Consider the following 26,202-nt stretch of genomic DNA (forward strand, 5'->3'; position numbering starts at 1 on the left):
GCTTTTAAAATAGTGCATCAAAGAGAGAAGCAGCGGAAATTGGCAGAATTCAAGCCTCGCCATCTCGCCGTGTTGAGTAATTTTCTTGACTATTTAATATTAAAATACTTTTGCAAATTCTAGCTAAACACTAATACTGCTATTGTCACTGCTAAAATGATATGAATTGTTCACTAAGTGCCTATGAAGATTTACTTTATTCATACTCCTCCCAGTGCTGTAACAAAGGGTAGGAACGGGATCTGGATTTAATGGAGCTGATGGGAATCGGCCGCTTCTTTCCGTCCCAGTTAGCGGCTCCCCGGAGGGTGTGACCTCACCTCGGGAGCGGGAGGAGCTGGTGGCCGCTGCTAACGCAAGGGAGGGCGGCTGAGTCCCTGCCTGGCCCGGCTGGACCCGGGGGAGCCGGAGCGGAGCCCTGCCCGGTGAATTCCACCCTCTCCGCTGAAACCCCAGCGCAGCCCTTGCTCTGCTGCACCTCGGCATTTCCATCCCCTCTGCATCGCTCCGGCATCCATCCATCCTTGCACAGCCCGAACCAGCCTCCTTCCTGCTGCCACTGGATGTGAAATGCTGCCTTTGCCATCTGGGAATCCTCACCAGAACCACACGGCTCATCCAACAGCTCCTGATCTCCGCTGGGACGGGTGCAGGGACAGAGGGTGGGACTGGGCACCTCCACGGGTTGGGTTCTTTTAAAACCTGAGATGAAGTTAAGGTGGGAAGAGGTTGGCTCAAAGCATTAAGCACAATCATGTTAACTCATTGAGAACAATTTCCTAAACTGAGAAATGAGGAAAAATGCCACTAAAAGCACCAGAAAGATACCGAATTCCCTACACTGCACCTCCAGCCATAGGAAAGAATTTTTTTTAAAAACTCCAAAAAAAGTTTTCTTCATACTCCGCATTTTATATTGCATGAAAAAAAAAAAAAAGGTAAATCATGAGTCTGTACCTCTATGGGAGTCTGAGACCAGAGCAGCAGGAGCTTAGTGTGTCCATTCCTAAGGTACCTGGTAAACCCTGTATGGCTTTTAGTCGTCTACCTGCAAAAGTGGATGTAATTTTCTAATTCATCTTAACGCTCACCTGGAATAAACAGAAAGCAGAACACGAAAAACAAAAAAAAAAAACCTAAACAACCCCACACCTCGACTCTACGGAAACTTCCCCCCGCTCTAAAAAAATTTGGCAGTTCTAACCCAGATCGTTCTTTGAGTATTGCTCCACAGACATTTCTCAGGCAGGTGCAACCTTCAGCGTGTTTAAGGACCGTGCCCTGGCCTTGTCCGTCCACGAGCAGCGGCTGCCGGGCTCTCCCTGCTGGATGTGGCTGGACACTCGTGTGGCGTGTGCGGGTGGTCGGGCGGCTGCGGCGTTGCTGGGGGCGGCACCACCACCAAACTTTATTAGAGATCGAAACAACTACATTGGTTAATTCCTAGATCTATTTACACAGGGGTTCAGCTTGGCAGGGGACTGGAGTACAGTTCGGAAATGCCCACCTCTTTTTTTTTTTTTTTTTACTTTTTTTTTTTACTTTTTTTTTTTTTTTTCGTTTTCTGATGATGCCAGTTTTATTTTGGGCATGTCTACTTGGGGAGTCTGACAGGGGGAACACGAGGGGGTGGTTACATTTTACAGCATTGATGGAGGTGTGGGTATGGTATACAATGACTTTGTCTTCGCATCAAACACTCGCTGTAAGAGCCGTGGCTGGGCAGCCTCCGCCACGGGGAGGGTCGGGCCAGTGCCCTCCTGCTCCTGCGGGCCTGGGCAGGGAGGGCCAGGCCGGATCCTTCTCCCTGGGAAGGCTCGTGAGCCCAGAGCGGCGTGTGAAACTTTGGTTTGAGCCTGGCTGCTCGCCGCCTCTTCCCGTTGCAGAGCCGCAAATGAGGGAACGCAGCTCGTTTTCCCAAGGATTTGAACAGTTCATCTTCCAGCCCGAAGAAGATGGGGGATAAACCCCTGACCCTGTAGATGCCCTGCCCTGCAGCACCCGGGCTCAGAGGGGCTGCGTCCTCCCCGCCATCGCTCCGTCCGCAGCCCGAGGACGCGCTGAGCTCCGGGGACTCGCTCTTCACCGGGGAGCTCATGATCGAACCCGCACTCTTTGGTATGCCAGGACTAAACACTTGGACTGGTGGCAGACATTTGGCACTCTGAGGTGTACTAGTTTCTGTTTTTGTCAGGTCTAGATAGCCTTGATCATCCAAGGGGTTAACGCTGGACCCTATGCTTAAGCTAGTTCTGTCGGTGAAGGAGTCCACTCGTCCTTCATAGCCTAAATCCGCAGGTGCTGAGCACTGGTGCTGGGGCCACGGCCGTTTGCAGTCTCCATGGTTCTCCTTGTCTTCCCCGTTGTCTTCTTGGCCACCTTGGAAAGAGTTCTCTGTCCAGTCCGACTCCTCGCTGACCGCGACCGCCGCGTTCATGTCCCTGAGAAACACCACAATGACCGTGATGTTGTCGCTGGAGCCGGCGTCCCGAGCAGATGCCACCAATTTATGTGCTACCATGCTGCTGTCACCATTATTCTCCTTCAGATGGTCAGCCACCACTTTGACTGCCTCATCGGGGTTGACTGTGTCATAGAAGCCATCGCAGGCCAGAATGAGGTAGTCTTCAGAGCCATCCAGCACTGTGGAGGCAGAGTCTGCATCCCCACAGATGTATGGCTTGTGCTCAGCATCCCCTGTGGAAGAACAGCAGAGAAACACAACTGTGGGTTTGCAGCCACGGCTTCCAGCAGCCCTTTATTAACTCAGTGTGGAGCCAATGACTCTTACCCCAAGTTAAAGCAATTATTTGGAAATTATTCCCTCAGACTGTAGGGGGAAAAATAGAGGTTATTGCTCATAGGTCTATGTTCCGCTGTATTTCAAATTTTGATGACTAGAAAATTAGAATTTTATAGTTTAAAAGCAAAGCAAGTTTCAAAAAGGAATGAAGGCTTTCTCTTACCAATAGCTCTGGAGACAGAGAGGCTCCCGTTCACCCTCCAGGCTCCAAACCAGACCACGCAGCCGCCCAGGGCCTCGATTCGCTTCTTCTCATCCTGAGCAGCAACACAAGAGAGGTTTGGACAGAGCAGTCAGGGCTGCATCACACACTCAACACTCCCATCAGTATCTGGATTTTCACAAACACAGCAGGCCCCATGAGACAAAGGATTTTTTACACAGATCCAAACAAACCAGGATGAGTGGAACATGCACTGCTGCTCAAAGAGATCCTGGTGTGGCAGAGCTCCCCCAGTGCTGTGCCTCTGCTGGTCACTGCCCAGGGGTGTTTAGACAGGCCCTTCTCACCTCTCGATCTGGTTTGTGGGGTTTCATCAGTTCCACAGCTTGGCCTTTCCTCACAAGCATGACCTGGGAGTCGCCCAGCCAAGCCACATGCAGCATATTCCCTCGGATGAAAGTCACCACGCCGGTGGTTCCACAGCGCAGACTCTGGAAAGAAACACATTTCCATTTCAAAGCATTTTCTTACTGAACTCGGGGACAGAACGTGTTGGAACTGCAGCACAGAGGCTGTTCCCAGGGAGGAACAGGCAGTGCTTTTCCTACGGCTACGACTGTTCCCCAACAGCCCCTGGGAGCCAACCTGGCTGAACGAACATCCCTGGCATGGCACCTGCCTGCCAGGAGCTGGGCACTGCTGAGACTGCTCCTGCTACTGGCAGACATACCTGTGTGTCAGTGAACCTGAGGACTGAGCCTGGTGGGCAGGTGAGTGTGGGAACAGCAGCAGCATCCTTTAGAGGAGCTGGAAGCTGTGAGAAGCAGGAGGTGGCATTTTTATGGAATGTGACACTACAGACAGAAAGCCACCAGTGTATGGAGAGCTCTGTGCTGACTCTCCTGTGCCTGGAGCCCCCTGTGAACAGGCAGGATTTGCAGGTTAATGCTTTCAGAGTCCCTCACCTCCCTGGCTGCCTTCTGCACGAAGCGCTCGTCGGTCACGCGGAAGGCTCGGCACAGAGCCTCGGCTGGGTCGTGCTGGAACATCTCCTGGTGGACCATGTTCACGTGCAGGTGGATGGAGGCATAGATGGCAGCATCCACTCCTCCATGGCCATCAAACACTGCAAAATAAGCTTGTTCTTCTTGGTCCTGCCAGTGGAAACACAGGGCAGAAAACTCAGGTGAAAGCAACACAAACAGTTGGTTGGATTGTCTTAAAGCTTTGAACTTGGGATTTGTGCTGTCCTCATTAAATTGCAATTAGAGACAGTCTCCACTGGAAAAGCAAACTACCTTGACCACCTGCACTTGGATCAATAGGAAATTTTCACCTTGTTGAATTCTACCTGCAAAGTGCAAGAGATGCCCTGCCAGAATCCCCTGTGTAGTGCTCTCAGGGCTCCTTAGGTGTCATTTGTTACAGCTCAGTCACATAACTCAAATAGGAAGTGCCATTCTTATCAAATTGTGCAGGAGATTTTGTGACTGCAAAAACCACAGAGAGAGAAGAACATCCAATACAGTTTGCATGAAGTCTACCTCATGATTGGAATCCACCAGGGATAAAATGCCAGTACAGTTAAAATATGAAACCAGCCAGCCTCTGCTTTCACTCTTCTTTTTTCCTTAAGTCTAAAGCATATCATCTTAGATGCCTGTGTTTTTTAAAAAAACCTGCATGTGCTCTCTCATCAGAAAATTGTGATTACATTCACAAATGAAATACAGCAAAATCACTCATCCTCAAGGCAGTTTTCTCAGCTTCTCCTCCTCTGCTCAGAGAAGCAACGTGGTACCAGGAGACAGCGACTCCTGTGCCTATTCACAGGCACAACACCAACCCACTGATGGAGCCAATTCAACCTTGACAGCCAGCTCAGTGACTGGAATATTTGTACATTGTAATTTTTAGGTAATGGGTTCCAACACAAATTGGAATAAGAAAGCTGACAATTGACAGGCAAAGGAAACATCTGCCTCTGTTCGCATTAATGTCATTTAAAGGTAAGAATGTGGATGGGGCAGAAGATGGTTATTAAAGTGACAGGGTGTAATAAAGAAGCAATTATGCAGCAATTTGATCCTTAAGGTAAAATTATTGTCATTTTCTTCTACTTTCCATTCCTCGGTGTCCAGTTTTAGATCTTAAGGGAGAGTAAGAATGAGTGTCTGACCAATGGCCACATCAAGAAGTTCATGGAAGGGAAGACAGGCCCCAGTTCCACCAAACTACTCACATTTCTAGAATTGTGTGTGAGCTGCACACCACAGTCCTGTATGTTTTGGGTTTGTTTTGCGTTTTTTTGCTTACTTTCCTTATTTTTGCTTTTGCCTTCTTCCTCCCAAGAGGAAGGGTTGAAAAGCAAAGCAGACCCACCCCCAGCTGCCGAGTGGCTTCAGAGATGAACTGTGAGCTGACCTGGTCAACAGCAACTGCCAACCCTCCTCAGGTCCATCCCCTTTCACTTGAAAACCTCCTGCTTTCCCAGGATGGCAACCACTGATCCCAGGAGCCGTGTCCCCCCGGTGCTCTGTGCTCACCTCGAGGTTGAAGAGCATGTTGAAGTCAGGGATGCAGACGTGCTTGTCCTCCATCTTCCTGCGCATGTTCTTGATGGCGTGGATGGAGGTCTCGTAGTAGCGGTGGGGCTTGGGCTGCAGGGGGAAATCTTTCACCCAGTTGCTGCAGATCTCGTGCAGTTTGCTGTAAACTAAACGGGCCAACTTCACTGTCTCGATCTCTGGGGGAGGCACAAACCACAAATGAAAGCCTTGAGAGTGTTATTAAGTCAGAGTTTTCTCCCTTGCATGCATTATAAAGATGAAACAAAACCATTTTAGCCAAGCAGTTGATGTCAGCAGGGAAATTCTGGGCTCTGATGCATGAAAAGAGGAAGCCAAACTCACCATAATCAGCATTCATCAGTAAGCAGCTCATTGTTTGTTTGTCTTTTTAACTTCAACATTTCCCTGTGCCTTTGGGGAACTCATTTGCAGCAGCAGAGAAAATGAAAGGCCCGAAAAGTGTTGGATCCCTGGCATGGCCCTGCCCAGGGTGGTGCAGCTCTGACAGGGATTTTGTCATGGCACAGGGTGCCACCTACAAAACCCACCCTCTGTGACAATGAAACTCTGGGTTTGGACCAAATTCTCTATTCTAAACACCACTTCATTGCAGAGCTGAGGCAATTGAGTGGAAACAATCTGCAGAAATTAGTAGAATCATTTTAAGATGTTTTGGGCATTTTCTGCAATGCACAGGTGCCTTCTTAGCCATTTTCAGATTTCCTGTTATTCCCATATTCCTGACAGCAGTGTGTCAGAGAAATCTGCATGAGTGAAGGAGAAAACCATAAAGGCCTCAAATTTAAGAAAATGCTGAACTGTCACTCCTGAGAAATTGTCATTTTAAAACGTGAAAACTCAGGCACTTGACATTTGTTCTGAAATTCAGGAGAGGAAAACAGGAAGTCAGCATCAGAGCTGAACACATCCAAATCTCTTTGTTCATGATCTCTCACCAAAGCCAGGGATCTTCAAAGCTAAACAGCAGCAATCCAGGAGTGCCAGTCACTCCTGGAGGAGGAGGGGCACACACACAGGGAGAAGAGGGGAGAGCTGCAGCATCTCTTGGTTCACAGGAATTCTGTGAAGAGCCTAAAAGCAGCATGTACAGATTTCTGTCCTAGGTCTACAGTGAGCAGGGGGCCAAGACCCTTAGGAACAAGATACTGTCCCAGCTCTGCTGGTTATGAGTTGGTTTAACCAAGAGGCATTAAACTGAAAATACACTGGATAAACAATCAAAAGGAACCTTGGTTCCTTGATCACAGCTTTAAAACCAAGGGGTGGAAATCAAGCAGCTGGGTCATCCCAGCACTGCCACAGGGTGAGTGTGGGGGTTCCTCACCCCACCTGTACTGCTCTTCCTGACCACCAGAAATCTCTTTGGGTAACGTATTTCAAGAGGGAACACATCCAACCTGAAGAGCCCAAGTTCTGTTTTCCAGGGGAAAGCTCACGGATTTTGCTCTCCCACTTCTCCCCACTGGGCAGGGGTGGAGGGAGGTGGGCACATGGCAGAGTCCCGTGGCTGTGGCACCTCTGCAGGAGGATGAACCCGGTGCCCTGCTGAGATCCTCAGCACCCTTCCCATGGGACCGTGCGTGGTGTCAGCATCATCCGTAACTGCTCGTGAGGTTAAAACAGTAGAATAATAAAACACCACAATAAAAGCCACCCCCTCACAGCTGGAAATTACTCATCAATTGTTAATGTTGCTGTGCTGAGCCAGAGCTGACTCAGCTGTCACTGCGGTTGTGTCACAGAGAATTTAATTTCCCTCCTGCTGCTCCCAAATCCCCAAGGTTTTGGAAGTAGTGCTGAGCTGCACCACAGAGAGTGGGAAATCCAACTCAGGTGCTGTTGTTCCCAAAGATGACAAGGCAGAATGAGGGTAGAAAGAATACCAGGAATCACATCCTGCTTTTTAGTGCCATATTTAATGAGCTGTGTTGAAAACATGGACTGTGTGACAACAGGTGTCAGAACCAAGGCCAAGGTTTTCCTTAATCTACAAACTCTAGATCCCTTTGGAGATCTCCAGGATCCATCTCCTAGAACCTGGAACATCTGGGTAATGGGACATTATGATTTGCTTTGTGACATCTCCTGGAAATTTGGTAGCTATGTTCCTGCTATCCAGCCTCCTTTGATGGTGCCTTAACAATGCCAAACTTCCACGTGATTCTCTTCCTCCACAAACAAACCCCAAGCCTAAATGTCCTTAACCTGACCTTTCAGAAAACAAATCCAACATCATTCACTTCTCATGGAAAATCTCCTGCTCCTCTCCAGTGCAGTCATGGCCTGTGACTCAGATATCCAAAACCACACGGTCACCCCAAATATAACAGACCCTTGTTCTTGCAATCCTACATTTGTGGACTCCAACCAGTTTTCTTTCTTTTAAGATGTGCATTCTTTTGTTGTGGAGTTTCTCATTTCTTTCCACTAGCAAACCAAGAATTGCTTTCACCACTCCTAAGTACGGGACATGATTTGTCACGTTGCAGTTCTCAGAGTGAAATGTGCCACTAAGGAAATTTGAAATAGCATTTTTTTTGTTTTTTTTTTTTCTTCCAGGAAATTCAGACTTGAGGCAAATCAGGTAAATGTCTCCTTGTATTACACAGAGTAAAAATCTTTCTGGGTTCATTAAAAAAACTGATATGGAACTAGTTATTTCAGCCAGGCAGCAAAATTCAGCCTGGTTTCACATTCTGCAGCAGCTCAAACAGCATCAGGGCACGGTGAACTCTGAGCACCAAAGTGCAAGATGTAGAAATCCCATTTTCACCACCTGCCACACTTACCTCTGCTTTCTTCCAAAGCATTAAAATCTCCCTGTACAGCACCACTGAGGGCAGATCTCCTCTCAGCTCCCAGCCCAGGCTTCTCAGGGGACTCCCCTGGAAGGGTCTCTAGGATGGAGCTGCTGCTGCCACCAGTTTTGTTTGGGTTTTTAAGGCCAAACCTTGCCCTTGTGGCTGATGAAGCACTGATGGAGCACAGGGTGCTCAGAGAAGCTGTGGCTGATCCCTGGAAGTGTCCAAGGCCAGCCTGGATGGACCTTGGAGCAGCCTGGGACAGTGGAAGGTGTCCCTGCCCATGGCAGAGGGTGGGACTTGCTCTTTAATGTCCCAAACTATTCTGTGATTCTGTCATTCTATGATGCTTGAGCAGATGTTCCGTTTTGGAAAATTATCACTTAGTTTATTTGAAATTGCAGGATTTGTATGAAGCTGTTGCTTTACTACAGGCCAGGGGATGTTTTCTCTCTTCCTCTCCCCCTAGACCCTCACAATTTAATACTTCACACTGCATCAGGGATATTTTGTTTCCAAATACCCTCATTATGACAATTCACCTCAACAAACTGCATCTGGAGCCCTATTCTTAGTGCCTGCTCCAGTCTGTTCCCATCTCAATCTATGTTTGCATCTGTGTCTTATAGCCTTCAATATATTTAAATGGCAATTTCTGTAGGTGTGAGGGTTTTCTGGTGGGTTTTTTTCCTTTCTTTCTTCCTTTTTTGTTGAATTCTGTAGATATTCTGTGTGGAAGCTTAGTCAACATTTCCTTGGAGACTGTCAAATATTTATGCAAGTTTCAGAGATCTCAACTTGAAATTAATGAAGGCTGCTCAGCCAGAACAATGACAAATCTATTCCATTTACCTGCTCAGCAGGAGGAGGCAGCAATACTGACAGAAAGTGAACCCAGAGCATGTTTTTCTGTTTCTCAGGTTTCTAAGGGCCTCTGGAGAATATACCAAAATCTTCTTTTTGTAGAGTCAGATTTATAGAGCCTCCTTATCCCCAGAATAATTTACAGGATTTTTTTTTTAAATCAAAAAATGAGGGAATGGACGAAGTGGTTTGGGGACTGTATTTTCAAGATCAAATGACAGAATTTCTGTCAGTACATGTGAGAAACATTGGTCTTTGTTGTAATGAACAACCCAGCCAATTTTCAGGGTTATTTAGGCCAGCAGAGTCCTGAAATGAGTTAGGGTGCATGACCTTGAGCTGGAGGCTGCAAAAATCTTGTCAGCCAGCACAGATAAATGAGGAAAAGGAATTCTTTTCTTTTTAATCACAAAATCTCTTTATACTACCTTTTGCTAAAACCATATAAAAAACTTACAAGCCATAGTAAAAACCACACTGACTGAAATAATTCAGAATTAAATTATCTCTTCCCACATATATTTGACTTTGCTCCAAGGATGAGGGAGGACAACTGGCACTTGCCAGCAGAACCACATTGTATAAAGTGCTGAGAGAGAGATTCAGGGCCATCAGACACAGCCACGAAAATGCACTTAAAAGAGAGATTCCAAAGGTGAGAAAGCTTTGACTGTGAAATTAGACCTGCAGCTCTATCAGTAGGGGTGGTGAGCTCCCCATTAACCTTTTCACACCCACATGGGTGTTCCTGTCCCAGAATGCAGTCCAGGTTCCTGTGGGTGGCACTTACGGATGATGCCGTCGGCGTTGTCCACGCGCTTGGGCAGAAAATGCGCCGAGAGGTCGCTCTGCAGGATTTCATCTGAAGTGGCTCTGGCTAGAGCAGAGGCCAGGAATGAAGGACAATTACTGGAAAAGAAAAAGAGGAAAGCCACAAAATGATGTTTAGTGTGATTCAGTGTGTTTTTCACCAAGGTTCTTCTTTGCCAGGCAGCACCACAACCCTGCAGCAAGACCTCAGACTCGCTGATGGGTTTTAGTTGCCCTCTTTCACTCCTGTGTTCCCCATTTCTTAAGTTTTAATGTTTCAATTCATAACCTCGATTTAAATTCTTTTCAAATCTAGACTTGAACCCTCCAGAGTCTGTCACACAACTGTGCATTTTTTGCATATGTATGGTGCAGTTTTAACTCGGGTCCAGGTTCTCATAAGATTTGGAGTCAGGGTTGCAAAATTCCTCAAATTTCAAGATGTGCAAAGCCTCTCTAAGGGGCCCTGGAAGTTAAGGTTAACCCACAGGGAGCTGATGTGCATAAGGTAACAAAGCTCCCTCAGGAATGAGTTCGACCCAGGGTGAAGTGGCTTTAACTCACCGTAGTTTAATTAAACCTGGTATCCCCAAGGTTAATTAATCTAGAGCAAGCCAAGGCCACTTTAATGTACATTCTCTCTTTTAAGAGGAATTGAATACCTCTTAATTCATGTATGACTTTGCATTTCCCACTGGTCAGCCTCAACTTCTCCAGGTGTCTCCTGCTGACACAGCCTGAAACTTCCAATTTCCACAGATATTTTTGGGGCAACAGTGTCTTTCCCAAGACATTCCAGTGTCTTTCCCAAGACACTCCAGTGTCAGAGAGAGCCACAGAGCCAATTTCAGTCCAGAAACCATCCATCAACCACAGAATTCCAAGTCAGAAATCCAGGGCACGTGCAATGGACACAAACACTTCCTTAACCTAGTTCTTCTGTTCAACATATCTATAAATGATTAGAGGATAAGATTAGCAATAAATAGCTTTATCTGGCACTGTTAGGAGACAAGCTCTGGAAGTCACACCTCGTTAGGGCCCCATCCACGCTAAGGTTTTCCCTGGAATTCTGCTCCTGCAGCACCTCCAGGGGGCTCCGCTGCTGGGGGAATCTGGAGCCTTAGGGCAGGCACAGCTCAGGGCTCTGATCCATTTGCTGCAGGAATGATCAAAACACACCGGGACATCCCTTCCTTCTGGCACGTGGAGGAGCTGATTCTGTGTCTTGTCTTTCCTGTCTTTATTTAGCTCGCAAAGAGCAGGTTTTTCATGCAGTGGTGCTGGTTCTGCTCATGTTCCATGAGATTCCCCCCAAAAGGGAGAGATTGCAATGCCCGGGATAAAAGAATTATTCCAGCAGTTACCAGCAGGGCACCCGCAGGAATCTGAGCTTGTTTCCAGTCCAAGGCTTCCCCTGACCAGCTCAGTGCTGAAACTCTTTAGAAAAACCAAACTTGTTTTGTGTCGCTTACAAAACAGCCCTTAGGAACATCCACTGATGGGCAAAGAGGGAACCTGTTTAAGAGCTGGAGCAAAAACAGTGGCTAAAAATAAAATAAACAGCGGCTAAAAATGTGACTCAGAACCTAAACAGCAAAGAAAAAGTACCCCAGAGAGGAGGAATTTCTGCTCTGCCTGGGCCTGGGAGGGGATAGAGGTCTGTGTGGATACCCAGAGCCACGAACACTTGGATGTGAAATTTTAGATTTGATTTCAAGTGCAATGACCGATGACACAAGTGAAAAGTGCATTTACAGGGGGTGTAGCAGAGTATTCCCTCCCAGCTCCAAGTGCTGTCCTCACAGCCAGAGCCAGCAGTTCCACACAGCAGCTCTTTATCCAGCCAAAGGATGCATTTCCATTACAATGCTAAACCTACACAAAAAAGCTGCTAAAGATGTTATTAGATAAATTAGAGGATTGTAAATACGTCCTTCCTGATTCTCTGGCAGCGTAGGTGTGTTTAGAACACCCACAGTTGCATTGCAGCAATCCGGGAATCACTCTGGGAAGGTATTAAATGAAGCCTAAAAGTGCTCTGCTTTCATCAATTAAGTTTGAGAAAACCAGTCTGAGGTGGGTTTAATTCAGCCCACATATTATTATGTTACCAGCTTAACACACAACTCCTCTCCATCCTGATAGCATTAAAGTGGGGAGGACTTTCCAAACGCCTTCCCTGAGCTGTTCCTCTGTGCTCTAAATCTAATACAAACTCTCCTACTGAAAAACAAAAACAAAAACAAAAACAAAAACAAAAACAACAAGAAAAAGAGATGGCAAATTTAAAATTCTTATTGCATGGGAGTTCACCACTGGGGTTTGAGCAACTGATCAATTTTGAGGAGAAAGGTAGAGAAAATAAATCAGCGGAAGGCTTTCCTTCTATGTCTGGCCACTCTTTGTCCTATTAATAACAGCTGCTGGCTGAAGAATTAATTGCCCTTGACATGTGTTGATCACAAAGCTTCTTAGGTGGCTGCTGCAGGGCTGTGCCATGTGAGCAGGGAAGTGCCCACACACAGACAGATGACTTCCCCTTCCTGATTAGCACCACTCAACATTTACTTCTCTCGCTTGGCTCCTCAGAGCGCTTTTAGTTGAATTACGTTTTCCCTTCAAGGAACAACAGATTGCACTGGAGGTTTAAAATAGCTGTTGAAGGCAAACTGCTCTGAGGACACTTCATTACTGCTGCACCAAGACAAATGAAGAGTCAGCTCTGGGATCTCGGTTTTCAGCCCAAAGTGAACGCTCAGGTGAGCAGCTAGAGCAGCCACAAACAGCAATCCAAGGGGGGCAGGTCTCCCCTCTCTTCACAAAACCCAAAAAGTATCTCCAGTATCCGGTATCTCCAAAAAGTGTCTCCCTGGGGACAGGGAGGAGCTGCCACCCTGCTGCTGGTGTGACCAGGGATTACCTGCTGGCTGCTGAAAAGAAATTCTTCTGCCACGTTCTACATGCTCAAATGTTATTAGTCATGAAGTTTGACAAATTGAAACTGGGAGGGCACGCTCTTGTTTAGCACAGAGCTGAGCTAAAATGCCTTTGTCTATTCATAGCTGTGCCACTAACTCAGCAGCTGACCTTGGACGAGTCGCTTCACCACTCAGACCTTCATTCCTCATCTGCAAACAAGGAATGAGAATGTCATTTCCTCAGGGAGAGGAGGAGGACGAGGAGGAAGGCTGTAGAAGGCCTAATTTTGTGTTTGTGAAGTATTCTGGAATTTCTTGCTACGAGTCCAACCGAAGGGAAAAATACCAAGATGAGAGTGGGAGATATTTTCAGTCTATAGAAGATTTATATGTTCATACTTTTGAATGCTTTCCTGGGTTTTTCTCACTCTTTTCTCATACACTACCAGAAGTGCTAAGTGGAACACACAGGCAAACAACAGCTCTGGGTAACTCACAGTGTCATCAACAGCTGCAGGAAAGGGGAAAACCAGCAAAGAGAGACCTCAAGTTTTTAAAACTCATAGTTCTGGAGCATTAGCACTGCTAATCTGCAGTGCTGCCTAAACCTGCAGCCCCTGCCTAAAATTCACAACGAGGGCCACCAGTGCTGAAAGTCCCCAAGCCTGTTGTGGTCTGGGGGAGCTGATGAGGCATCACTAACCCAAACAAAGCAGGGAAATTGGACCCACACGAACTGGAGCTTTCAAAAGGCAAACCGGGCAGTAAATCACAAAATGTACAGTGTTCCCGTTACCTCAGGAATCCCCTGACACCACAGAACAGCAATTGTTTTAGTTAGAATGAGGAATGATTTAAATAGAAATGCTATTCAGTCTGCTGAAACACAAAACAAATCCACAGGCAAAGCAGAATATTTGGTTTCGCCCAGCAATCCAAGACCAAGAACATGACCTGAAAAGAGCCAAGTACAGCACATTCCCCAAAGGCCTGTAATTTACTGTGGTAGTAAAAGACTTTGTAGGGATGACAAATTAACTGCACCCTTTCCAAAAGACATTCCACCAGGGGTGCACTTTGGGAAATGCTCCTGCTCACGTGGCCTGTTGCAGGCTCTTGTTGGAAAGCAACTTTTGCCAAATTCAGTTTAAGAAAAGCCTCATTTGTCCCCTGCCTGTATTTACAAAACACTCCCAAGTCTCATGAGATTTCTTCCAGATGGAGCTTTGGATACAGCCTGGAAGCGCTTTGAAGAACCCTTTAAAGTCTTCATTATTCAAAGTTCCATGCTGCGAAGTGCAGCAGTAATGAGCAGAGAAATTCTTTGGGAAGCTCCTCGGGCTGTTTCCCCAGCCCTGCCTTCCTCCACCTCCTGTTTCCCTGGGCATCCAGAGGGCCTTGGAGCCGGCTGAGGGGCTCCTGTTTGTCTCCAAACTCCTCCAGGTCACCCGGGACTCAGAGGGGAATATTCTGTGAAGCATTCCAAGGCCCTAAAATGATTATGGATGTATCCTCTGGACCTGCCAAGCAGATGCTGTTTCCAGCTCCCGTCTCTGCAGGTTCTCTTCTCCTCACTCCCAGAGCATCTCTCTGACCTGTGCTGTTCCACTGCTCTGCACAGCTGCTGGAAGTTTAGATGCTTATTTAAAGCCTGGTCACGGTGGACAAATGGAGTATTTTTTTTCCCCCCCCAACACATGGTGAAACCCTGCACTAGATTTATCTGCTGCAGTGAGTTACTAAAAAAAAACCTGGCGTGCACACACACACACACACACACACACACACACAAAAAGAAACAAACAGAAAAAACAATGCACCTTTTAAAAGCTTTCATAACCAGAGCTCCTTGAGAAGTCATTTGAGCTGGCAGTGGTGAGACAGTAAAGATGCTTGATAAATCTGTTTGAAGGAGCTGCAAACGTGCTACCCAAGGAAGCTGCTATCTATAGGCTCCCAGGGACAGCTGCCTGCTCACATCCCCAGCCATCCTGTCCTTGTGCTGACAGTTGTAAGCAACAGAAATATAATACACAAGCATTGCAAAAAGACACTGCTTCAGATGCATTTGTCATGCCTGTGTCTATGCAGACGCTGCATTTACCAAATATTTAACCTTCTGCATTCTGCTCACTGACGTCTTCTAGACCAATTTTATAGAGATGTGTTCCTGTAGTTAAGTTTGTCTTCACTGGATGTGAAAAAATAACCAAAGCAGAGGTGCATTGCTCATCAGAAAACCTCTGCCACAGCTGGATTAAGATGCTTCACCAGGGGAAGCCCTTGGCTTTCCACAAATTGTTCTCAACACATGAATTAGGCTCAGACCTCTGATGCATTTCCTGCGTCATAGCAGGTCAGTATTCCCTTCTCCAGAGGGTGAAGTGCACGTGGCAGTACATAAAGCCACCAAAATGTGAGCAAGACAAAATAAAAAGGTCACTTTTGTCTCTTTGATGAGGTACAATGTCATGAAGGGCAGTGTGTATCTGAAATATAAATGCTTGCTGCCCACAAACCACTCATAAGCATTTGTGATTTAATGACTGTCAATAAAATAGCACTGACACCACAGGGGTGAACTGTGAAGAATCCAAACCACACAAAGCAGCTTCTCCCGAGCTCCTGGCTGGATAAATTGCCTGGGTATTATCTTTGAAACCAAATTCTATTATTTCTCTCTCTCATCCTCACAGCGTGGCAGTTTTGAGGTTACTCATATTCCAGTCTCTGGGGCTGATGCTGTGGCTGCTTTTAAAATGACAGAAATCACCTCCTGTGACTGAACAACCCCTAAAAACCCAGCGTGGATCTGCCAGGAGCTGGAAGCCAAAGAACTCCAAGAAATTGAATTCCCAGAAGTGACAATGGGATGGTTTTCTTCATTACAGCAAAGAGCTGAGATACAAAGTTTGCTGTTGAAAATCATATCCCAGCACTTCACAGCCAGATTATATCCATCTGCTATTAAAAGAAAGGGAAATCTGGACTTTGAAGGAATGCAGAGAAAAATGGACCACAATCCATGAACCAAGATGTTGAGCATGTATCTATACAGACTCTCCCCCATTTACATCAGAATATTTTCTATCTGAGGAGTAAGATTCTGAGGGACTGGATAGTTTTACAATGAAATCTCAATTGCTGCTATGAAATGCGCTTTACAAAACTATAAAAATATTATTATAAAATTAAAAAAACCCAACGAGCCACTTATTTCATGGGCATTGATTGTGCAGCTTAGATCTTTAGTATTCAGCTTTGCAAATGCAAACACACAGTGAAAATAAATGTGTTTACCCTATCATTAATTCATCAGAATAAAGGTAATGTATTGGTATTACCCACTCATGTGGCTTTCAGGGGTTTATGCTGAGATGAAAGATCCTTCTGGATTTTATTGTTGTTTTCCAAAGATTATCCTGCATGTTCACACAGCACATGGTCTGCTCAGGATGTGAGGGTGTCCAGAGTCCTCCAAAATCCAATGGAATGGGAACAAAACCACATCAGTGCCAGGTGCTGCTTCCCTGGAGAAGGAAATTTCTTCACTGGAAACCCAGTGTCAACAGCAGCTCCCTCACACTGAGTTTCCCTGCCAGAGCAAGGCCTGTTTAAAAGCTCCACAGGACATTAAAAATGTCATTGATTTTCCTCTCTTTGGCACTCAGTCAGTTTGAAAGTCAGCATAATTCAATATCTTTCTCCTGGTTCCATTAGCAAAGAAAGGAATCCATGCTTCAATCTATGCTGCCTTATTGGAAAAAGTAATTTAATTTTACATCTGAAAGTGTGCCAACATCAGCATAAAAGCATACACTGTATACATCAGATTTAATTTATGAATTCTGCATTTTATCAAGCCAGAATGAGATGCTGTCTAAAATCATTGAGAGTGTCCAAGCTCAATCTGAAGGTACTTATATATTTTCTTATTATTTCAGATATTTTCTGTCCTAGCTGGAGTTTTCGATGATTTCTCTCCTTGCTATAAAATATTAATGACACACTCTCTAGAAAAGTTCATGTTGCAGGAAACTTGCAGAGGAGTTCAGGCACATCATTTACTTAACCACTGATTCATGCCCTAATTTTTTCTCTCTGTTATAAATAAACTTCCACTGATACTTCCCTTAAGTGGAAAGGATATTCCATACAGATCTGATGTGTCCAGAAATACAAGTTAAATAAGAATCCCCTAACGTAGAGCCTGTTTTATCAGAGATCAGATTAATACACCCAAGTCCTCTGTCAGAAAGAAAAATGCATTTTGCTGTTATAGAGAATGACTTAATTTCAAATAAATGAAATAAAATGCTCCACAGCAACACATACCCTGCTCTCTCCTGCAGATCAGCATCAAGGCAAACAAATGTTAAATGACTTCTCTAAAAAGGGGTGAAGATGGTGCCTATTTAAATGCTCAGCTTCGGTAACATCCCCCAGAGTCAGGCCCCAAACCATGCTCCTGTTGGAAATTTGTCTTCATGTAACTGAGAAAAAAAAATCAGAGCTGCAGGCCAGGATTTCCGAATGACATTTGATCACTTAACTTCTTTCAACCCATTGAACAAATATCAAATATAAGGCAAAACACACCCCAGGAAGATTTATGGCCACTGAGTCAGCAGCGAATGTTCCCTCGCTGCCTTCTCACTCCTGTGCCTTGCACTTCATCACACAAATGGCTTGGGTGTTTATGCCAGATGTAAGATTAGATAATTACTCATCCAAGTCCTGCATGTCAACTCTTTTTGGTGATAAAAAATTTATTCCAAATGCCCTATTTATAATCAGTTGACTTGCAGAAGCGTTCTGGTGTTGTGAAGTGCTGTAATTCTGTGCAGGAACACTCTGTGTTTGTGCTGTGCCAATGTCCTGCCTGATGTCAGGAATTCTGTGTCTGCAAAATAGGGACAATGCTATTGACCTCTGGAAAGCAATTTCAAAGCCAATGATGAAGTGCCAGATATTATTAATTAAGCCTAAAGTGGGGATGGAGCAAGAGAACAGCAATTCCCTTGCACTGATTCCCAGAAAATCCTGCTGCTCTTGTGCATGACATGCAAGAGAAACAAAGTAAAGCAAACATTAAAAAAACAATGCAGTATTTTTAAAAATAATTTTACAGGCAGTTGTGTAACTACAAGCAGATCCAAAGATTGCACAGTGGGGCACATTAAAGATTTTATTGGAACCTCAAGTTGACAATTACTGCCATTGATGCCCACAGAACAAGATGTGGAGGGATAAAAGGGCTCTGTGACTGGGGTGAGTGCTCTTTTAAAGGAAAAACCCTTTAGTTACTCAGAAGGATCCCATCCTAATTCCCACTGTCCCTTGTCCTTTGCAGAATTGCAAAGGATAATGGCAGGTTTAGGGGTTTAGGTTTTTTCTTTAAAGGATAATCAAAGTATTTTACCTATTCTGTTTCACATTAAAGTCCCTAATGCATTCTGTTCTACTGAGCCACATAGTTATTTCAGTCATTCTTAATAAATAACAGTTGCCAGTAGTAGTTAAGCCAACAGATCTGAATTATTTATAGTGTTGAGGAACAGAACAGCAGATAAAATACATTAGGGCTTTGGGTTGTTCTGGCCTGAATGACACAATGGCAGCCTTTAGATGTTTTTCACCAGGCTGTAAAATATTCTGTTTTCAATCCTGGTTTAAAAGATTTCCTAAAGAGGCAGCAGCCAAACCTCCAGTCATCCACCTTCAATAATCACAGTCCTGAACAGCAGGTGAGAGGCTCTCCCAAATACAGCACTGCCACAAAGTTTGATTTCATTGGACAGGTTAAATGGCTACTTAGGATGAATCCTAAATTATTACAGATAAGCAGAATTTATGTATTTACATATTATTTAGCGTGGCTCTAAACCTTCCAGCAAATTATTTAAAAACATCTCACAGTGTTAAACTCAAATGTTTCTTTTCTCCCTTTGCCTGTAATCCACTCTCCCTTCAGGTGGAAAAATGCAAAGGTATCACCTACATCTTACAATGGCAAATCCAGCTTCACATTCCAGGCTGGAGCATGGGAATCCCAGCCCCTGTCACTCCTTTTTAAGAGGCAACGTCATGAAACATTGAACACACAAAAAAACAACAGGGACAGAAATTATCTTGATGTTAACTTGACAAATTATGTTATACACAGATGTTGAGTTTAATGTTCTTTGTAGCTTCAAAGATGCATTCCAATATCTGTCCTGATGGGATAATGTGCCTGGGTGGAAATTTGTGGGAATGTCTGGCTTTCCCACCATGTGCTGCCATCACAGGGGGCTGCACCAGTGAGAAATTCAGTGTACAATCAATTCACAGGGAGAATTGTGCCCACAGGGGCCGGGGAGAGATTTATACTCGGGTGTTGCAGGGAGAAGAACTGGGGGAGTAGTTGTAGCAACATAAGCTTCAACCAAACAGTTTTCCTTTTATAGCTCACCTTCCACTTCCTATATGAATCTATTTACAGCAGGAAATGCTGCAAATTGTAGCATCTCTAAGGAGTAAAAAGAATTTAAACAGAACAAAAGAAGAAAAGGAGAAAATCTGGAGAGGTAAAAACCCAACCAAACTTCTTTCTGTCAAATCCTAATGAAATAGAGGAGGAATAACACTTGGAGGCCATGTCAGGTTATTAGCACCTCTGGAAGTGGCTCCATGACATTTCCTGTAGAATGAGCCACAGCATCCCAGGGAGGGCCAGGCTCGAGGTACAGGATCTCTGTTCTTCCCTGCTCCCCCTGCCTTGGCTCAGCTCCCTCCTCTCCCTGTTCTGAGGTTTATTGAGGATCTGCACTCTGAGCTTACTGAGGTGGGGAAGATTCTGTGAGGTCCAAAGCTGAGGAACGTGGCTTTCCATGGGGCCAGGCAGGTCCTGAGCCCGTGGAACAGAGCCTGCCTGCAGTACACAACCAAATTTAGCTCTTCTTGCTCACAAAGGCTCTAGGAATTGATTCCCGACAAGTCAGGGATGTTTCAAACAACTCTGAGTGCTGTGGCCTCTCTCCTGTCCTAGAAGGTACAAAGAATTATTTAAAACTTGGAGGGTATGCCTTAAAATTATTCCCAATCCCATTTAAAAACTAATCTGTGCAGATATTCCTATCACTGCTATAAGGTCAACTGAAAAAAATTAAAAGAGCTGTGACATTTTATAGCAGTGACATTACAAATCTCACCAGATTATGGATATTGGTTCTGTGCCATGGACTTCTCAATACTACAGAAATTCTCCCCCACAAACTCTGCCTATTGACCAAAATCTGGGGCTTTGTTTTTGCAGCATAATCAGTCTTTAAGTCTTATTTGTTCCATTTGTTTTTCTATGAGGTGAACACGTTCAAATCACCCATTTCAGCGGTGACAACCAACGCTGCTCATGTAAGAATTACCCAACAGCTCTGCTTTCCCTCTCCCCCTCCACAAAGAAGATTGTCAACTTCTCCCCTAAGCTTATTATCAAACCTGGGATCTCTTCAGAAGAGGCACAAGCTCTAAATATAAGAAAGAATGTGTTACATAATACCCCGAGCAAGGAGGCAGCACACCACAGCCTGTGGACAACATGAGCCTGAGTCCATCCAGAGTGGAAAAGGGAGGAAAATCTGACATTGCCCAGGGCCAGGCCTTGGGTCTGTCCTGTGCAGAGCCAGACCACAGAGAACGTGGAATAGTGTGCAAAATTTAAGGGTTTATCTCTATGGAAGACAAACAAATGCAAACAGGTGACATTATGTGGAAGTTGATTCAGGATGTGGCAGAAATTTATTCTGATCAGAAAAAATCTTCTTCAAACATGAGGAGGACTTGTTAGAAGCTGCCTGAACCCGGATGGTAAATAATGCACTGGTGAGGACTGACTCACCCCGTGATGAGGAGGCTCAAAGCTGCTTCCAATGGAGCAGTGTCACAGCTCTAATCAGCACTTAAGAGAGTTCCTCGGGAGCCACGCTATCAATTACCCTGGTAATACATATTCAGGGAGGCAGGGATAGCAGACAGAGAGAATACCAAATCAAAACATTAATAAGAAATAAGGAACCTTTGGAGACAAATGATTATCTTCTATGTCTACAGTGCTCCCAAAGGATTTAGAATCTAAAAATAAATTATTACTTCTACCAGCACTGACATCCAAGTTACCTTGGATAAAAAGCAGCAAATTGCTAACCATGGATAGCAACACTAGACAACTGTTTTGAACAAACAGCAAGAAATGGACCATGCTGGAAAGAACAGCAGGACTCTACACAGAAATTGAAGCTAAAATGTAACCAGAATAATGTGAATATCACCTTGATTTTCTATACCTGTGATGGGATAAAAATGAGAACTGTCTGCCTTGATATCTCATCCTCAAACTCCATCATCCTTCTGTCACCATTCTTTAGCACCATACTGAGACACTGCCTTGAAGAAGAATACTCAACATCTACAGCTGAAATACATGTCAAATACATATAAATATACATACACACATATATGTGTTTAAATATGAGCAATCACCACAGATTCCCTGGGAAAAGAAAGAGGAAAAATTCCTAGAACAGGTAGAAGATCACGGATCACAAAATACCACGTAGCTAACCCAGAAATCACTAAAACCCTGGGCCAAGTAATGTTTTGAAAATAAATTCAATTAATTCTATCCCCAAAACACACACTGGTAATGATATTGGTAGATAAAATCACCTAACAATGATTAAAGAAATAAAGAACCAAATGGGCCTCTGCAAAGCGCAATTCTGGACTGAAGGCAGCAGTAAATTAGAATAGTAATTATATAAGCACAAAAGTGCAAATCTAGGAGGAGGCAATCAAGGAAAGATCAAATACAAGTAGGTTTTCTTAGTTGGAACAGAGATTTCTGTGAAAGAGTTTTGAGAAGAGCCATGAAAGTGCAAGAATTTTTAACTGTCAGCAAAGCATCGAATGTAAAAAAAAAAAAAAAAATCAGTATTCCAAATCCACACTGGAAACTGCAATGAATGATTTTTGCTGGGTTTTTCTGTAAAACACTGCTAATAGCACACAATTGGATCTGTCAGAAGAACAGCCAGGCAGCACCAAGATTCCTCAAGGGCACAGAGTTTTCAAATCCAAATACAGGTGGGGCACCCGCCCCAGTGAGCTTTTTAATGAGGCACAACTGCGAGGGGTTAGATTGGAAATAACAGAGCAAGGGAAAAAATAAAGATTAGGAACACCAGCTGAGCTCTGAGATAACACAGCAGAAGTTGGTGTTAAAGCAGGATTTGAGTTCTAATAAGGCAGCAGAGGTAAATTGGAAGATGTAAGATGATAGGAGGATGAGCTCCCAGTTCTGGGGCTGACAAATGACACCTCTGCCAGCAAATCATTTAATCCCTGCACATGCATCCATCTAGGAGTCAAAGAGCTTCATTGCCTTAAAACTTTGGAAGAATACAATGAAATTTCATTTATTAATACCTGAAAACTCTGCTTTAATCCCCAGACAGAAGGTGATGGGGAAGGACAAGGTATTTACAAAGTTACTACTACCTCATAAAATATTTTTGTATTTTCTTTGGCAAATCCTCATCTGTTTTTGTCCTGTTTCAGCTCATGATTCCACAGCACATCTTGACTTACAGATGTTCAAAACCAATAATGGACTGATGGCAAAATGCTCACTTTTATCCAACCTTGGTGTTTCCTAATGTTTAATGTGAGGGTTTTTTTAAATCAGGGTTGGTGATGTCATCATCAGCCATCCCACATTTTGCTGAAATCATGCATTTGATTTGTAGATTTTTAATAGTACCAAAGCCAGGGAGAAAAATCACTTCATTCCCAAAGAAAGCTCAGCAAGGCTGGAGCCTGAACTCTGATTTACTTTCACCTGGCTGACATAGCAGCAAAGGAAAATGCTCACAACAAAATAGAGACATAAGAAACCACCAAAGAAAATAAAACCTGAGTGGAATTGAGCTCACTCTGGCACTCAGAGCCCAGGCAGACCCACAGGGCCAGCCCGTGGCAGCAGGGTTGAGAAATCCAATTAAGGAAACTTCCCAGGCCCCCTGTTTCCAGCTGGATATTAATTCTTGATATTTAGGAGAACTTGCCAAGAACAATTGCACAGTTCCTCCTGAGCCTTCAGCTCTGAGTCACCATCACATTAGGGAAAAGGAGCTTCATGGAGGCAGCACAGAAGGGGAAATTACCTGGGTTTTTTTAAGGTCTCATGTAGCCCTTGAGGAACCCCATTATTTATTTATTTGTTGTTGCATTTCTCACATCTCTTTTCAAAAAGAACTATGAAAATGATATTAATCTTCACTGGGATCAATCATATTCCTGGTCATGAGGGAAAGAGGTTTCTCTGTTTGATGGAGAACTCTGAATCTCTGGTACTCCCCCTCTCCTGCAGGAATGGCTTAAAGGAATAAAGGGATATTCTTTTAGTATTTTCCCTCCTGCAAAATGTACTGCCCCAATCTACCTAGCAGGGAAACTGGAAAAACACTGGAAAGAAATATTAGCATTTATAGCTATTTCTTAAATCCAGATCTCATCTCGCCAGAAAAAAAGTGTCCATTTTGGTAGCAAGTTTTATTTAGGCTGCAGAAGGAATATATGTGGCCCTTTTAGTACATATGTTCAGTTTAATGTGATGTCAGTTGAAAACAAAAGTGAATATTACTGATTTTAACACCCCAGTGATCAAAGCTCTTCTCTGACGCAGAGAACAAGAAAAATTAGCAGGGAAAAGAACAGAGGACATAAAAAATTTGCAGGGAAAAGAACAATAAAGTACAATAAGACACGTCTGAGTAACTGCTCAGGTTCTGATATCTGCAAAACCTGACCAAGAGAGAAAGAAAGAAAAAGAAAGAAGGGAAAAAAAATTAATGGAATGATTGAGATTAATTTGAGTACTTGCTGCTGCAATAATTAAAGACCTCTTTCTTATCATGTGAATGTCTCAGGCATCCCATTCATGAGGGAGATTGACATGCTGATATATTTTACTTCCAAGTTAAAATGGATTTTTCTTCCATTGCAGCCACTCTGGAATATATTGAAGGAAAATAGTGCAAAAGACTGATAAGAGCAAGAAACAGTGAATAACATTTAGTCAGGACTGCAAAGAATTCTGTATCCCGAATCCACCTTTGATAAAGGAGCAGCAGGAACTGGACATTTCCCCACTCTCTCTTTTCCAGGGATCTTTTCACCCTCCCACATCCCAGTCTTTGCCCACACAATTCAAACAAACTCCTCTGGTTCCAAGGATGACAATGAACAGAGATCTCCCAGCATTTCCCTTGCACATCCTTCCAGGTAGAACTCTTTCCTCCAAAAGAGGTTGTTGTGAAATGGAGGTGCAGAAAAAGACAGGAAATGTGAAATGGGCAGGAAATAGGGGGAAATAGAGGACTAAAACTGCTGATTGTACTCCAGGTTGTTCCAATTATCACCCTATATCTATTTCCTTCAAAGTCTCCTAATTGGAATAAAATGCCTGTTGAAATATCCTATTCTCTAAAATATAAAGCAGCAACCAATAAAAAAAAAAAAAAAAGAAAGCAAACCCCCAGATTTCTCACTCCATGTATTTAATACCAGGTTGTTGCCTGATGAAACCCTTAGTAAGTGGGAGTGCTCAGGGAGACACTTGGATTTACATAAATTTGAGACAGAAAAATGCTGTTAGAGTAAGTCCATGGCACTGCATGGTTGGGATTGAGTCTTCCAGCAGAAATTACTCCAGGCTGCAGACAGACAGAGTGCTGAGTCTCAGGCAAAATTCATAACTAATTTCAGAGTATGTCCTTAAATTCAATCATTGCCCTCCCCTATACAACATTAGCACAATATTTACAGGTTATTCATGCACAATATGCCAAATCTAAGTTCTTATTCTATCTTGCTTTTAAGTCCATTTTATCACTGCCACATAAATTTTAAATATGACTCCATGCCATTCCTGATAATTTGATTTTTACCCTTTTAAAAGGAACAGTACACATATCACAGCAACATTCAGCAGTTAATATAATTTAATGCAAAACTACACACAATTTTCAAAATGGATAGTGGAATTTATTTAAGAGTTCTGCTAGATTCAACTTGATATATTGCATCATCGTACCGTGGAATAGGTAATAACTTTGGATTTTTTCTTTGTAATGACCAGTGAATTCAAATTCTAATAACTCTTCTACAAGAAATTCATCTGCTAAAGACCCAGGTGATGCATAAGCCACTCACCAGAAATACCGAGGTTCTCAGCTTGGCAAATGCAGAAGAGATTTAAAATAATCATCCATTTGCTTTTTTTTTGGCACAAAAATCCCAACATTCCATGAACAATTTCTAAGAGATCCATGATGGAAACAGCAAGGAGCATACCCAGCAATGCCTGGTGAAGAGTTTACCAAAAGGACAGAGAGAAAGTGGCAGAAGCAAAACCAAAAGTTCACCACAACTTTCATGACTCCTGGGCATGGTGTGTTCTTCCAGCCACTCCTATCTTTTCTCTGGTTATAATTTCAGCCAAGAGAAACCACATTCATGTTTGAAAAGGAACGTGTAAGGTGAATGTATGAAGGCTTTGGAGGCTGCAGTAGAAAACAGCAGATGGCTGAAGAGCGAGTGCATGCCCCAGTTCACTCCTGGGCCCCTGGTGCCATTGTGACTCTGGTGAGGCCAGCAGAGCCCCCAGTGAATTCCAGCCCCAGGATCACAGATTATCCCACGTGTGCTGGACAGGAGAGGCCTTGCACAGGCTGGGGTTACTCACCAAAAGACTTCTCAAGCTGCAGCTACATCCTGCAATGCCTACAGGATTCAAGGATAATGTCTATTTGCTGATATCCAAATTACTTCAACTGCAATAAAGATTTTTTTTTTTTAATTCAAATCAGAGACCAGTGAGAAGGATTAAAAGTTTAGAAAACGTTGCCTATGAATAAATGATGACTGAGGAAACACCAGAATTCACACAGAGCAAATGAGGCCAAGGAAGACTTGGGATTGTTTCCTGTGCTAATTAGGGAGGGATAAACATGACTGAAAAATTAACAGGAGGGATTCAGACTGGGCAGTAGGAAAACTTTCCACCTGTAACTCCCATCACCAAGAACTGGAATAGCCTTGCAGAAAGAGCTTGTGGGATCTCCACTGCCAGGATTTGAGGTGAGGTCAGAAAAGGAGCTCCCAGGATGGGGTTTAGATTCAGTGAGTTCTACCTTCAGCACAAACATGG

The 26,202-nt window shown here is 44.1% G+C and overlaps 1 protein-coding gene across 1 annotated transcript in view; it reads right to left on the reverse strand.

The window, feature by feature from the left end:
• Nucleotides 1–293: 293 nt before the first annotated feature.
• PPM1E (protein phosphatase, Mg2+/Mn2+ dependent 1E) overlaps nucleotides 294–26,202 on the reverse strand; it is a 57,224-nt gene continuing 31,315 nt past the window's right edge. The window contains exons 2-7 of the mRNA XM_062507068.1: nucleotides 10,013–10,131; nucleotides 5,513–5,712; nucleotides 3,932–4,120; nucleotides 3,314–3,457; nucleotides 2,967–3,060; nucleotides 294–2,697 (exon numbers count right to left, since the gene is read on the reverse strand). Coding sequence (XP_062363052.1) covers nucleotides 1,634–2,697; nucleotides 2,967–3,060; nucleotides 3,314–3,457; nucleotides 3,932–4,120; nucleotides 5,513–5,712; nucleotides 10,013–10,131 — 1,810 coding nt within the window. The 3' untranslated portion in view covers nucleotides 294–1,633. The remainder of the gene's footprint in view (nucleotides 2,698–2,966; nucleotides 3,061–3,313; nucleotides 3,458–3,931; nucleotides 4,121–5,512; nucleotides 5,713–10,012; nucleotides 10,132–26,202) is intronic.

Source organism: Cinclus cinclus, chromosome 22 (genome assembly GCF_963662255.1).
Source record: "Cinclus cinclus chromosome 22, bCinCin1.1, whole genome shotgun sequence".
NCBI classification, from domain to species: domain Eukaryota; kingdom Metazoa; phylum Chordata; class Aves; order Passeriformes; family Cinclidae; genus Cinclus; species Cinclus cinclus.